Raw genomic sequence first — 15,934 nt, 5'->3', positions numbered from 1 at the left:
TATATATATATATATGCTTAGCACATACACTATACTAAGTGGGTACAGGTTTTAAAACGTTTTCCTGTGGTGCTTGAAAACTTAAGATGTCCTTCTAGATTTTAAAAAGGAGAATATACCCACATACTTTCACGTTCTCAACTGACGTTTCAGAGGAAGCATGCTGGATTCTCCTAGGATGCTCCTCTGTGGGAACAGTGCCAATCATCTTCCAGGTAGGACCACATTCCGCGCCCCCATAGGCCTGGGTGTGGCCCGGAGCCTTTGGGAAGCAGCCCTGGGCCGGCTTCTCCTCCCTCCTCGCCCAAGAGACTCCCCTCTGCTGGGCTTGAGCTAGAGGAAGGGGCTGAGGGGAAGCTGGTGCCTGACAGCGTCCCAGAGCTGCTTTCTGCCCCTGGATCCTGGCCTGGGTGGGGTTCCAGGGAGTCTATTGGACTCTCTCCCCGCTTTGGGCCACGCCCTCCTTTGCCTCCGCCAATCAGAAGCCCTTCCAGGCAGCAGACTGCGGAAGCCGAGAGAGACCCTGGCTCTGCATCTAACGATAGGATGCTCCTGGGCGATAGGATGCTCCTGGGCGAAGCGCTCTCCTTTCAGACGTCCTTAGGACTTGCCCTCTCCGTGAGGGGTGTCAGGTGAGCTGGGCTGAATTTTTGTCTCACGATCCCTCATTTCTGGTCGGGCTTTTCCAGCATGAGAGCCTTTTGACGTGGGCCTCTGGCCGTCATGAATTTCAGCGACGTGGTCTCTGGGGTGTGACTTGATCAATGGAACAAGTCATTTTATTAAACTATGCCGTTTGTCTGCACTACTCACAAACCCTAGTTCATTGGGTTTCTACAGGCTTGGGAGGGGCAGCTGTTCTCTGTCGTCTGGTGTGAGGGAGCTGCCCCGTCCCGGTCCCAGGACCACCCAGGGCTCTGATGCTGCTGCTGCTGCTGCTAAGTCGCGTCAGTCGTGTCCAACTCTGTGCGACCCCATAGACGGCAGCCCACCAGGCTCCCCCGTCCCTGGCTCTGATAAAGAGGTCTTAATCGGCCTGAGCAACTGATGTGTTGTTAGTAACAGTCCTCAGCTCCTCAGCCATATGTCTGTCCCTGTGGGAAACCTCTAGTTTCTGCAAGCTTTTTGTTCTCCCTGAAGCCTTGATAGTGACTCTAGCCACCTGCCAGAAACTAGGAGGTCAGGAAGGCGGGATGCTCAGCGTTGTGCACGATGGGTTTGTGTTATGCCTGGTCTTCCATTTGTCTTTTCTTGAAAAGCATTTTTCTACCTACCTTTTCTCCATATTTAAATGGTCAGTAGCTACTGAGTAGTGCTTCATCTAGACAGGCCTGGACTGAAGCCAAAATAACAAACGGGACTGGCTCCCCCAGGAAGAGGCTTCCTCCAGAGCCCACTGGCACTACTCCTCCTGTGTTGTCCTGCAAAGATGTAACTTAATTTCTTCAACAGAAACCATCTGAGGCAAGTTAAGAGTGAATGGGAGTAAGGAATGGGAACTTAAGTCAGAATTGTGTTTTTGTTTTGTTTCATCCTATTCGCTTAACTCATGGTTCAGTATTTAGGTACAATTTGTACCATTTCAGGTGTGTACTCCAGACAAAAATATAGTAGCTTGAAATACTATGTTTAAAGAAATTCTTGTGTTCTGTCATTAAATTATTTGCCTAATAGGTGACTATATGATTTATGTACATACATGCAAAGAACCAACTGTCGGGAATGCTTGAGTCATGTATGGTGATATTTCAAGGTGGTGGTTTTATTGCAATTAGCATTGTTCTTTGTCAACAAAATTCTTGATGAAAAACTACTGATAAAAATCCATGTTATCTATACACTGCAGTGATGATGAAACTTGGCCCACAAAAATTACTTTCCCTCCACCAGGCTGTGGATGTGATGTGATTGATTTGCCAGGATGCCATGCTATTTTTTAAAATAAATTTCTTGATACAAGTTTGAATAGTTCTATTCCAGGTCAGTAAATTCTTCTCGGCCACACCGCACAGCTCATGGGCTTTTAGTTCCCTGACCAGGGATTGAACTTGCATCCCTTGCATTGGAAGCACAGAGTCTAAACCACTGGACTGCCAGGGAAGTCCCTCCAGGTCAGTAAATTCTATTCAAGAAAATCAATATCGTTCTGATATTCTGTAAGTTTCTCAAGTTGTTTAACAAACTATTCGCACTGGGTTCTAGGAAAGCAGGCCTGCAGGTGGCCCTGAGCAAGTTCTCTTCATGAGAAAAAGCAGTATCAGGTGACCGCTCATAGTTGCCAGAAATTTTGATGCACTTTGGAGAGTTAGGGAAGAAAAACCCCCAACTGAAATCTCTTCTATTTCAAAAATAAAAATTCTGAAAAATTGGGGTTCCCCAACTTTTGCCAGTATTAAAGCTAGGATCTTACTCTCCTCACTTTTTTCCTCATCCACCTAAGCCTGCCAGCTGATCTTCCTCCGCAGATGATGGCTGCAGGAATTTCAAAGGAAATAACCTGTCCTTACACGTTTCTGTAACCCAAACTACAGGGAATAATGGAGACATAATGTGGGAGGAATTTGAAAGCCTTTTTGTCCAAGATCAGTTCCTCCAAGGAGGCGGGGTGTTGGGGGGGCAGGGAGAGGGGAGCATGATCGTTTTTCCAGCTGGGCAGCTACACTGGCAGCTGGGACCCTCTGTGGGCTGTTTTGAGGGGAAAAGAAGCACCTACAGGGCCTTCCACGCCACCACGTGGCAGCTCAGAGGTCTCCTCCCATCTCTGCTCGGTTGGCACCCACCAGCCCTCCTCTGTAAACTGATGGTCTGGTCTCCCTCAAATACTGACTGGGGCTGCCAGCCTGAGTGGTCAGAGTGCTGTTCCAACACTGCTTCATCGGAGTGGACTGCCCCAGCCCCCGAAACCTTATTTGTGGCTGAGATGGTAAAGAATCTGCCTGCAACGTGGGAGACCTGGGTTCCAACCCTGGGTCGGGAGGATCCCCTGGAGGAAAGCATGGCAACCCACTCCAGTGTTCCTGCCTAAGAATCCCCATGGACAGAGGAACCTGGCAGGGGTCGCAAAAAGGGGTTGACTTTTTGCATACATGAGGTCACAAAAAGTCGGACATGACTAACAAACACTTCACACTTTTAGCAGTGTCAGGTTTTTAAGGAATGGGTATTCTTTGTTTTAGCAGAGGCGCAGGTGCTCGAGTGCTACCTTTCATCTCCTGATAAATTCAACCAGGGCTAGATTGTTGAGAGCCTTGCCAATAAAAGGAAAATTGCTCAGATAATAAAGCCAGCATTGAACTGTTTTCAAGAACAATTATGGCAGTGAAGGTACTTAGAATAAAATAGCACCTGGTACATTGGAGGGACTGATGTTGAAGCTGAAACTCTAATACTTTTGCCACCTGATGCGAAGAGCTGACTCATTTAAAAAGACCCTGATGCTGGGAAAGATTGAGGGCAGGAGGAGAAGGGGATGGCAGAGGATGAGATGGTTGGATGGCATCACTGACTCAATGGACATGAATTTGAGTAAACTCTGGGAGTTGGTGATGGACAGGGAGGCCTGGCATGCTGCAGTCCATGGGGTCGCAAAGAGTCAGACACAACTGAGCATCTGAACTGAACTGAACCAAAGAGAAAATAGTGATTCCCTGTGGACACAGGGCTAACCAGTGTCTATAATGAAAACTTGACCTTACTTCAAAGTTCTCCAAACTTGGGTGAAGCTGGTTGGGGGCACGAGTGGTGGATTTTAAAATCTAGATTGCTCTAGGCAAATGTTCCCTTTGACTTCAGTAATGACGGACAAAAGCAGAGGTTACCGAAGATTCTTTTACCCTCCCTCGATGCCCTGTGTATAATTAAAGGAAGCTTGCCAAGTTCTGTGCAGTGCTTGGAGTTTAAAAAAAAAAAAACACCCATGTTGGGGGTGGGAGGCTGCTGGTGTGAACATTTCTCTGGGTTTTAAAATAGTTTTGCTGCCATTCTGATCGTTGTTAATAGTTTGTAAGTCAAAGAAATTACCTTCTAACATCTGAAGTTACAGATGTAAAACAAAGCAGGGAATAAATTCTTGTCCAGAAATATATAAGTAAATGAAACAAACCCACAGTATTAGGGGAAACTGTAGTCTCTAAATCTTATTTTGGTGGGAAAGTTTTATTTGTAAGTTCTTAAAAGTGATAACTAATGTTCCATGTCCTGTTTCAAACTTAATTCAGATGAAAACTCTGTGTGATGTATAGTCCTTCCAAAAAAAAATAACTGCCATTGACATTCTCCTTTGTATATATTTAATAGATTTCTCAAGAACATATGTACATGTATATAAATATAAGCATATCAGCAAGAACATAGGTTTAAAAGCTATAAATATGTAGCAAGGATTGGGAAGAACATGATTCTAGCCTAGAAGGGGAACTATACTTAATCAGATACCAGGAACAACTTAAATGTCATCAAAATATACCTCGACTGCAAACTCTGGACTGTAAGTTTTCCATGCTTTTATTTTATGGGGATTATCCAATTCACTTCTTGATAGATAAAGCCTAGAATAGAAAACAAAAATTTTTTTTTTTACATTTTATTTTCGGGCTAACAGAAAAGCCATGCTGTAGGGCACCCTTGATTTAAAGCCCCGCTTGCTGGCCACCATCAGTCTCAGCTCCTTTGCATCTAGTTGGCTTTCTAAGCTCAACTCTCTATTAAGAGACAAAAATATAATAACATCGAGTAACAATGTGTCACTCATTCTTTTAATATAGCCTTTGGAATTAACATCTGTATTTAATGAATTGCTCTGTGACAAATCAGACTGGATGTGTATTAAAACCCAGTATAAACAAGTGTCTTTTAAATTATGAAGTGGGCATTTTGGATGAATTAAGTCTCGTAATACAAACAGCTTCACCCAGTAGTATGGAAATCTAAGTGTTAAATCCTGAGGAACTCTATAAAAGCGAGGAGAAAAGTGATGGAACTTGTTGCCTCTCTAATACAACCATGGTGTTTTAAAGGAAAAAAGTGTCCTTCAGCAAGAACTGCTTTGGAGAAGTAGCACCAAATGAAGTTCCACCCAGATGTCAATTTTGAGGGATTTTGCTCATGAGTCAGAGTTTTCCATCTGTAAACATTGGGGCGGGGGGTGGCGGGGGAGTGCTTCCCTGGTGGCTCAGTAGTAAAGAATCTGCCGGCCAGTGCAGGAGACTTGGCCAGCCAGAAAATTTAACATTTAAATTTCATACTACTGGGTGAAGCTGTTTGTCTTACGAGACTTAATTCATCCAAAATGCCCACTTCATAATTTAAAAGACACTTCGATCCCTGGGTTGGGAAGATTCCCTGGAGAAGGGAATGGCAACCCACTCCAGTATTCATACCTAGAGAATTCCATGGAGAGAGGAGCCTGATGGGGTTATACAGTCCATGGGGTTGCAAAAAGTTGGACACAACTGATCACAAGCACATCCAAGGGGAAAAAAATCTGGTAAAGTTCCGTCACATCTAAAGTTCATTCTATCGAAATCCACTAAGTGTGTGTGTGAATTGTAGGTGTATTGTTGCCTTCCTGGAACTTGAGGTGGGATGGGAGGGCATCCACATTTGAAGTAAAGGCTAGAGTTGTATGTCAGGAGAACTGTCAACTCAGGCCTATATAATCACAACCACTTCTTCAAAACTCCTGTACAATTTTTTGAATATTGTTTTTCCTTGGATGGGATGGGATGGTGAGGCCAATCTCAAACTTTCAGCACCATAGGACATGAGAAGTGGGGAACTTCTAGATGTAGGAATGAGGTTCAGATATGATAGAGGTTCTTTGCCATAATCTTCAAATCAATAGATTATCCAATTTAGTTATTAGAACATTTTTTATGGGAGACTATTCGTAATTTTTTTAAGCTGTCTTCATCAGTACTTACTGTGGCTTATAACTTCAGCCCTAAATATAGAAATGTAAAATAGAAGTATGTCAGCCAGCTTTCAAACTAGCCGAAGCCTCCCTGGGTGATGCCTTACTGTGGTGTAGAATATGATGCTGGCTGGTCATCAGTAAATCAGCATGTACTGAGGACCTGCCATATTTGAGGTGCTAAACAGATTCATATTGAACTTTCATGGGAAGGACTTGTTACCAGTCAAGATCTGGTTATAGGATATTTTATAACACAGTCCTACGGCATGGATCTTGAGGATAATGCAACAGTGGATCTCAAGAATAGCCATATTTTTTAAAGAACCAGATCACAGTAAATAAGGCAGTAAAAACAGGGACTCAAAAGAACTTTTGGTATCTATAAATTGGGTTTGAGTAATTAGCAAAAGACTCGTCAGGGACTTCCCTGGTGGCCTGGTGGTTAAGAATCTGCCTTAAAATGCAGGTTCGATCTCTGGTCGGGGAACAAAGATCCCACATGCTACGGAGCAGTCCCATAGGTGGCAACTAAGCTTGTGTGCCACAATTAAGACCCAACACAGCCAAGCAAAGTAACTTTAAAATAAAGGCTTGTCGTTACCCCTTATGTAGTCATTGGAGACTAAGCTGTTTCTACTGGATTATACCATGGCCATACCTGTTATTTTGTATAAAAGACATATGGAACCAGAAGAAGAATGCACAGTTGTCGTAGTATTTAGGAAGAGCCTAAAAAGACATGGTTTAAAACAACTATTAGTTCTTGGTATCCATGTAACTGTGAAAAACAGTCATTCCAAAGGGATTAAAATTCCTTCCTTTACTCATTTGTGTGTTCATCAAATAGTTGTAGTTATTAAAATGCAGCACTTCTAGTCAACATTATACTCAAGACACCAAGGAGAAGACTTTAAGAGATTACCATTCCTTTCTCTTGCTGTTTCTGGCAAAATTTTCAAGGAAATGTATTCTATGATAGATATTTATAAATTTAGACACTGGTACTTTAATCTGGTTTGGATAGTGCTAAACAGAATCTACTAAGGATTATGCTGATTTCTGCCCCCGTGTATCACCCATTTTTACAAAGAACCAGCTACATTAGATAGTTAACCACTGTCAATAATGGTGATAGAAATAGCTAAAATTTCCAAAAGGACTTTCAATTCATGGGCCTGAAAATCACAAAGGCCAGACAAAACCAACATTCCCACACTAGCGCTTCTGCTTAGAGACCACTGATTAAGAGAACTCAGACTGGCTCCATTACTCGAGGGGAACTTTCCAGGTCACTTGCTTCAACACATTTACCACTTCAAACTTAGTAAGTTCTCCCCCAACAGGGAGCAAGCGGGGCATGAAGGAAATAAGCTTTAAATTGAGCAACACAGTTGTCTGTCGGCAGTTCTGGTTGATGATGTTATAGGAAAGTGAACTAGCAATTGAGGCCTAGAAGTTTACTATATACAGAATAATCAGACATTTGCTAACTGGTCAACATAATTATGCCCTCATGATAATGTAATGACAGTGGCAGACATTATATTTCATAAATATTGGATTAAATATACTATTTTAAATGGATTATACATCAATTATGAGGAAAGCAAAACCTTCCTCAAAGTATTTTGTAAGTTATGGGGAGAAATGTGTTTTAAAGATATAAAGCAAAAATATGATCACTGCTATGTAGTAAGACATACATTGTTTTGTTTTTAACATCCTTGTTTTTGTATTTCTCTCTTGCTCAAAAATGAACACATGCAAATTGTATAGAATTTAGAAAACAAGCAAGCAAAAAAGGTTTCCTTACATGTTTTCTTATTTTAAAAAATTCTTTATAGTAATCTGACTTGTTTTCTTCCCCTCCCTGACTTGGGGTTGACATCGCCTGTCATCTCGCTTATTAGGAACTATAGTCAAGGAAATCCCAAGTCAGAATCATTCACAAGACTAGATGAGATGAATAGCATAGGTTGTTTCTTGATTACTCACCGAAGAAGAGAAAAATTTCACTTTTACCTCATCACACAGAGGTGGGCAGTTAGAGAGCAAGATTATTACTCTGTCTGTTTCAGCATCATGAAATATCTGGATGAACACATAGAATTCAGAATTATCAACCTGATAATGAGACAACAGTGAAGTTCATGTTCACTTATTGCAGCTTCTAATATTTAATCAAGTTCTCTTGGTCTCATAGTTCAGTGACTACATGTATAAATATGAATCTTTAAAGTTGCAATACTACTGTTTACATTTTTAATAGGCCAGTGTGGTTGAAGGTTATGGTGCAGCACTGTTGAAAAGTTTTCCATTAGACTTCAACCAAGTTAACATTACTGTTGAATGTCTATCATCTGATTTTCGTATGTTGAGAAGACATTAGAAGTTCAATTTTAAAGCTAGTGGGCACATTCAAAGAGCAATGCCTAATGGATCACATTTTATAAAAAATGTATTTGCTGATGGGATTATTGGCCTTGTCTGTAGCAGACAGCTGGATGGAACAACCAAGGATAGGCCAAGTTTCTGGAATGAACGACTTTGATGCGATACTATTTCTTTGTTCCTGATACACCCTTGGGTGAGGATGGAACCCACAGTGGGAAAGGTCTGTGCTCGGTCCTGTGAAAAAAAGTACAAGAGGAGGTGCAGACTCTGATGATGCTTCAGGGAGTTAAGCATGCAAGGGACAATAGCAGAATGGCAGGTAATCACGTGTCAAGCTGGATGATAAAGACTGAGGGTGCCGCTGTGGGCTGCAGGGAGGTTAATGGAGGTGAAGGATGAGAGCGCTTCCCTGAGGAGGCAGACGCCGAGCTGGGCACGGAAGGATGTGTGTTAGTGAAGAGGGGCACAGAGGCAGGATCATGATGGTGGAGTAGGAGGGTGCCCAGCTCACCGGCCCCCACGGACACAGCAAAACTACAACTATCTATGGGACGACTCTGTGAATGACCTGAAGATAGCAGGACAGCTCTGCTACGACTCCAGATATGAAGAGAAAACCACACTGAGACAGGAGGGCAGAGATGGGTGGTCTTAGCAGACCCGTACGCCCAGCGTGACTACTACCCACACGCGGGAGGGGGCTCACCAACGCGGAAGTTCTCCCACTGGAGAGGAGGGGTTCGAGCCCCTTTCATCAGGCACCCCAGCTCTGGGGAAGACGAGCCCCCAGAACATCAGGTTCCAAAAACCAGCAGGGCTTATATCCAGGAGAGCAGGAGGGCGGTGGGAAATGAAACTCCTGCTCTTCTGACCAGAGACGTATTAATACATCTTCTGCTACCTAGATGTTATTGATCAGAGACGTTTCAGTATTCACTTACATGACAGGTCACCTGCCACAGGCATTAGTTATCTGCAGAAATCCCCCAGTCGGTAATGTGTTAAACGGCCCGTGCACAAACTCCCTCACTAAGAGCCCCATTGCAGAGGCTGTTCCTCAAAAGGTGCCCTGGCCGTATGTGAGTACATGTATGAACTTCAGGGTGAGTGCCACAGGCGCAGAAGCTTCCTCTGGAGAACAAAGTGCTGCCAGGCATCGTGTAAAATATTCCCCCTCCGCCTAGCTGGCCCAGCATGGTGGGTGCCATTTCAAACGTCTGCCATCTACCTGGCTGGCAGCATGCGCCCTGCCCCGGTGTTCTCTTGCAGACCTGCCCCGCCCCATGTGCTCACCCCAGCTGGCAGTCCTCCAAAGCATCTCCCACCCTAGGGGACCAAGCTCATCACAACTACATCTGCAACTGTTGTGGCAGGGCGCCAAGCCAGCCGCACTGAAGCCCGCCCTGCCCACCAGTGAGCCTGCAGCAGGCGTGGGCAGGCCTCAGAGGCAGCTGGCGTGGGGACCAGCGCCATCCGCTCGTGAGTCTGCAGCAACAGTGGTGCCACGCGACAGGTGGGCACATGCAGCCCACACGAAAAACATCCCTCGCTCCGGTGACGAGCCGGGATTGCTCTTCTGGGTCCCCTAGGAAACCTTCTACCTAAGGCCACTTCTTCAAAACCAGATGTCGGTGATCCAACTAATACAGAGAAACAAACCCAGAGTCAGGGAAAATGAGGAGATGGGAATATGTCCCAAATGAGAGAAAAAGACAAGACCTCAGAAAAAGAACCAACAAAATGGACATGAGCAATCAACCTGATAAAGTATCAAAGCCATGCCCATAAAGAAACTCAGACTTGGAAGAAGAATGAACACAGGAAGAACTTCAACAGAGAGATATCAAAAAGAGCCGATCAGAGCTAAATATAATCACTGAAAGTAGCAATACTTACATCAGACAAAATAGACTTTAAAACAAAGACAGTAGAGCAGCTATATGTAAAAGAACATTTTCTAACACCCTGTACAAAAATAAACTCAAAATGGATTAAAATCTAAATGTAAGACCTGATACTATAAAACTCCTAGAGGAAAACACAGGCTGAACACTCTTTGATGTAAATTGTGGCAATAATTCTTTGGATTCCTTGGATCTGCCTCTTAAATGAAAGGAAACAAGCAAAAAGAAATGAATGGGACCTAATTAAACATACATGCTCTTGCACAGCAAAGCACACTATCGACAATATGGAGACAGCCAAAACGGAGAAAATATTTGCAAAGGATTTGACTGATAAAGGGTTAATATCCAAAATATATAAACAGTTCCTGCAACATTAAACAAAAACAAAATAAGCAACCTAATTAAAAAGTGAGCAGAAGACCTGAATAGACATTTTTCCAGCAGACATCTAGATGGCCAACAGGCACATGAAAAGATGCTCAACATTGTTAACCACCAGATAAATGCAAACTAAAACCACAATGAGCTATCATCTCAAACCCATCAGAATGTCTATCATCAAGAAGACAAATAACAAAAAAAATTTTAAAAAAAAGAAGACAAATAACAAATGTTGGTGAGGACGTGGAGAAAAGTGAAACTTCAAACACTGTTGGTGGAAAAGTAAATTGATGCAGCCACTGTGCAAACAGTATGGAAGGTTCTCAAAAAACCAAAAATATAAAACTATGATGCAGCAATCCACTTCTTGGTATATACCTGGAGAAAAACCATTAATTAAAAAAGATACATGCACCCCAATGTTCATAGCAGCCTTATTGACAATTGCCAAGACATGGAAGCAGGTGATTTTCATGGGCGTTGAAATTTCAGAATCAGTGCCATATAATACAACTACCAAGAAGAACAGGACATGGCTAAAAGTGACAAGAGGCATGAATTTAAAACTCTGATAGGTTTCTGAGAACATGCTTAGCATCTGGAAAAGTGAAGGGCAAAGCACCACTCTGAACCAAAAGTATATTCTGGAAAACACCCTGAAAACAATTTTGAACAATCAGTTTAACTCTTGACTCACATCCAAACCCAAGGACAGCAAGTAGAATGGTAGCCAGAAAGCAACATGGCCTTTCCCTGTGGTGATAAATGGTTTGGGGAGGTCAATGTGCTGATTTGAGATTTAAAACAAACACCAGACTTTTCAGTTCACGTGCTTTCTCTTACCCTACAGTTTTTGGAAGTAGAACAGAAAAAGACAGTCTTTCGTTGCATTATTATTTGTACTTTTAGATCATGTCCATTGCCTTTTCCAACACCTGAATGAAATTAAAAATTTAGACCGGTTAGAGCAAAGATCAGAATGTCTAAAAATCAACAATATGGATTAGAAAGAGAAAAAAATGAATCCAGCTAACAATGCATTAATATTGAATCATTTGGATCTTGCCTGGATTTTGTCTCTGAAAGACAAAGCTTCAATGCAATTCTGTCCCCTAAGGCAGAGCTTAAAAGGCTAAAGGGAAAAAAACCCAAAAAACAAAAAGGACACAGTTCAGCTTCTAAGACTTAGAATCTTACTGCTCACCTATCTAGCAAAAAAAAAAAAAAAATTAGGGAAGGGGACTTGAAACCTTTCTTATTGATGTATAGCTTTCTTCAGACTTCCAATCATCATGTTTCTTAATAATAAACTAAAATTCCTCTTGCCTTAATTTAACTCCAGTTTATGCAAAACACAGGATAGCTATATCCAAACATTCCTGCTGTGTTCAGTATATATTTACAGACAAATGGTTTTTTGCCCCACTATTTTTTTTCCAATTTAATTGACCCACTTATTTTAGTATTTCCTCAGAGTTTGTTTCTCAAGCCTCCAATTAATTTTTCTTGCTTTTGTTTCAACCCTGCATATTTCACTTAAATATGCACATAACCAAAGGTATAGAACTAAAACAAATATTCTAACAAAGTCATTTATCATTTTTGATTACATATTGTTTTATGTTCATTTAATTTTGTTCTCACTAACACTGAATTATTCATTTGTCATTAGGAGTCATGGCTTTGCCTCAATTCTCTCTGTCATATCCAGTTGCAGAACTTGTTTCGACTAATATTAATTAGAATTCAGGAAATGCAGAGCTAAACGTTAAGATATTTATCAAGCGACAAGGGCATTGTTTTATGAGCTTGAATTCCCACACATTAAAAAGTTTTAAAATACTGTAAGTATATCACATGATTTAAAAATAAAATATAAAGAAGATGAAAAGTCTCCATTTCACCTATCCCCCACCTGTTTATTTTGCCAGCCCCAATAGATAACCCCTATTATTTAGTTTCTTTTTTTTTTAGTTTCTATTTTTATGTATGTATAATCAAATATATTTTCTCCAAGTTTTATATGTTTTATATGTGTATATACATACAAACAGGGCTTCCCTGATGGCTCAACGCGTTAAAGAATCCAATGCAGGAGATGCAGGAGATGTGGATTTGATCCCTGTGTTGGGAAGATCCCCGAGAGGAGGAAAAGGACAACCCACTCAAGGATTCTTGCCTGAAAAATCCCTTAGAGGAGCCTGGTGGGCTACAGTCCAGAGTATCACAATGAGTTGGACATGACTGAGCAACTAAGCATCATACATACAAACATAAATATATATATATATAGTTGTACAGAAATTGTTGCATACCATAGCACTGTCCTGTACTTGCACTTTTTTAACACGTCAAAAATCTTATTTAACTTATTAAAAAAAAAAAAGTCAAATGTTGTAGCTGGTTCAAAGTACTGCATTCATGGGCAGATAAGGAATGATGAAATTAATTTACAAATAGATACAAAACAGGTCAACAAGCAATTGCATTCTACTAGACACATCTAATTTGCATTTCTATGCCCCAAATAATTTGCATTATCATCAGTTTTCTATGACTTCAGTTCAGTTCAGTTGCTCAGTCATGTCCGACTCTGCGACCCCGTGAACCACAGCACGCCAGGCCTCCCTGTCCATCACCAACTCCCGGAGTCCACCCAAACCCATGTCCATTGAGTCGGTGATGCCATCCAACCATCTCATCCTCTGCCGTCCCCCTTCTCCTCCTGCCCTCAACCTTTCCCAGCATCAGGGTCTTTTCCAATGAGTCAGCTCTTCGCATCAGGTGGCCAAAGTATTGGAGTTTCAGCTTCAACATCAGTCCTTCCAATGAACACCCAGGACTGATCTCCTTTACGATGGACTGGTTGGATCTCCTTGCAGTCCAAGGGACTCTCAAGAGTCTTTTCCAACTCCACAGTTCAAAAGCATCAATTCTTTGGCGCTCAGCTTTCTTTATAGTCCAACTCTCATATCCATACATGACCACTGGAAAAACCATAGCCTTGACTAGACGGACCTTTGTTGACAAAGTAATGTCTCTGCTTTTCAATATGCTGTCTAGGTTGGTCATAACTTTCCTTCCAAGGAGTAAGCGTCTTTTAATTTCATGGCTTCAGTCACCATCTGCAGTGATTTTGGAGGCCAGAAAAATAAAGTCAGCCACTGTTTCCCCATCTATTTGCCATGAAGTGATGGGACCAGATGCCATGATCTTAGTTTTCTGAATGTTGAGATTTAAGCCAACTTTTCCACTCTTCTCTTTCACTTTCATCAAGAGGCTCTTTAGTTCTTCTTCACTTTCTGCCACAAGGGTGGTGTGCCATCTGCATATCTGAGGTTATTGATATTTCTTCTGGCAATATTGATTCCAGCTTGTGCTTCCTCCAGCCCAGCATTTCTCATTATGTACTTAGAGTTGTAAAATAGCTTAAAAGCCCTGGAGAAGATACAAACCTGGAGAAGATACCATCTGTCACTTTTTCCTGACAGTCTCCCCACTCTCTCTCTGTTTTGATCATAATCTCAAAGGAAGATTATTCTTTAGAGTTTTTACAGGATTTTTTTCCCCTTGTTCTTTCATTTGATACTCCTCTACCTCCTCATTGTGTTTAACTTGCTCTGTCTCTATGAAATCAGGTGAATCAGTTACCTATCCTGGTCTTGAAGGCGTGTCCTTGTGTGGAAGCATCCCTACCCAGTCTAGGTGTGCCCAGTGGCTTTGGTGGGACAGCTGGACCTGAAGCGAGCGTGGGTCCCATCTCCCCCTGAGTTGCTCTGGCTGTCACCACCTTGGTGGGAGGTGGGGCTGGAGATGGAGGGGCTACAGCCAGAGCCAGGCGTGACCCTGTATGTGTGTGAATGAGTGAGATGGCAGTCTTCGCCTTGGTTCGGGACACATCAGGGGCTCAAGGGCTTGTGTGCATTCATACTAAGTCGCTTCAGTCGTGTCTGACTCCTTGTGACTCCATGGACTGTAATCGGCCAGGCTCCTCTGTCCATGGGATTCTCCAGGCCAGAATACTGGAGTGAGTTGCTTCCCTTCTCCAGGGGATCTTCCCAACCCAGGGATCGAAGCCACGTCTCTTATGCCTCCTACACTGGAGGAGTTCCTTACTGCTAGTTCTTTACCACTAGTGCCCCAAGGGCTTGGGGCCACAATTCCATGCTGGTTTTACCTTTTTTCCCTGGTGAAAGGCTGGGTTGGGCTAGAGAGGTTGGTGCCTCACTTCTGGGCTGGCTTCTCTCTCACCAGCAATGTCAGTCACTGTCCTGGAGTAGCTTTGCTCCTCCTAAATGTGGGCAGCAACAGAGTACCGGCCAAGGTTGCCTTCTCCCCCGGTCACAGTTTTCAGGCTGCTGCCTCGGTTGGGATGGCATATTAGCCACCACTTTGCTCTTTAAGAACGGGGGTCTCGGTGTTTCACAGCCTCCCCTCAGCCCCACTGGCTTTCAGACCTGCTGCTGCTGCTGCTAAGTCGCTTCAGTCGTGTCTGACTCTGTGCGACCCCATAGACAGCAGCCCACCAGGCTCCACCGTCACTGGGATTCTCCAGGCAAGAACACTGGAGTGGGTTGCCATTTCTTTCTCTAATGCATGAAAGTGAAAAGTGAAAGTGAAGTCGCTCAGTCGTGTTCGACTCCTAGCGACCCTATGGACTGCAGCCTACCAGGCTCCTCCGTCCATGGGATTTTCCAGGCAAGAGTACTGGAGTGGGGTGCCATTGCCTTCTCCGTTCAGACCTGCTAAGAGGATACAAAAGTGTGACTGACACTTAGCTAATGTAGAATTAGATGCATCTACGCATTCCAGCACCATTTGTGTTCTGGTATGTGAGTTACCTTTCTACTAACATTTTCAATTCCAGAGACCACAGTGATTTATTTTCAAGCTATACCATTCCACAAACAGACTGCAGATGTAGGATGACTGTGTAATGATGTGGTGAGTCAGTCAATTTGAAGCTGACAGAATATCATTAGCATTGCTTTAATAGAATTTAATAGTTTTTTTTAAAAACTGATCCCCAGGTAATGACTAAAGATAACTAAGTTAATACTGAATTTTGCATAGAATGGTAAATTGCAAATCAATAAAACCACTAATAAAAATAAAATATTTAAAAAAAAACAACACCCCAACCAGCCAAGGGGACCTATATTTCTGGTGTCAGACCACAGAGCTGGGGTGCAGCTCAAGTCCCTCACTCCTCCGAGAGAACCCCCAAGCCCATGACACCAGCCCCCTCTTCTTCTGGGTCTCCCACCAAGGGTGCAGGTCTCAATCAGATTGCTTCTCCTTCCTTCCTGCCAGACTCTAGAATTGTTTTCTTTACAGA

General features: G+C 42.8%; 1 protein-coding gene across 1 annotated transcript in view; it reads right to left on the bottom strand.

Moving 5' to 3' along the window:
• Window positions 1-4,411: 4,411 nt before the first annotated feature.
• Window positions 4,412-15,934, bottom strand: part of LOC122447290 (phosphatidylinositol 3,4,5-trisphosphate 3-phosphatase TPTE2-like) — a 60,332-nt gene continuing 48,809 nt past the window's right edge. The window contains exons 18-19 of the mRNA XM_043477799.1: window positions 6,573-6,643; window positions 4,412-4,547 (exon numbers count right to left, since the gene is read on the bottom strand). Of these exons, the coding sequence (XP_043333734.1) occupies window positions 4,445-4,547; window positions 6,573-6,643 (174 nt within the window). The 3' untranslated portion in view covers window positions 4,412-4,444. The remainder of the gene's footprint in view (window positions 4,548-6,572; window positions 6,644-15,934) is intronic.

Source organism: Cervus canadensis, chromosome 9, assembly GCF_019320065.1.
Source record: "Cervus canadensis isolate Bull #8, Minnesota chromosome 9, ASM1932006v1, whole genome shotgun sequence".
In the NCBI taxonomy this organism is placed as follows: Eukaryota; Metazoa; Chordata; class Mammalia; order Artiodactyla; family Cervidae; genus Cervus; species Cervus canadensis.
This window is presented reverse-complemented; position numbering and strand designations above follow the sequence as displayed.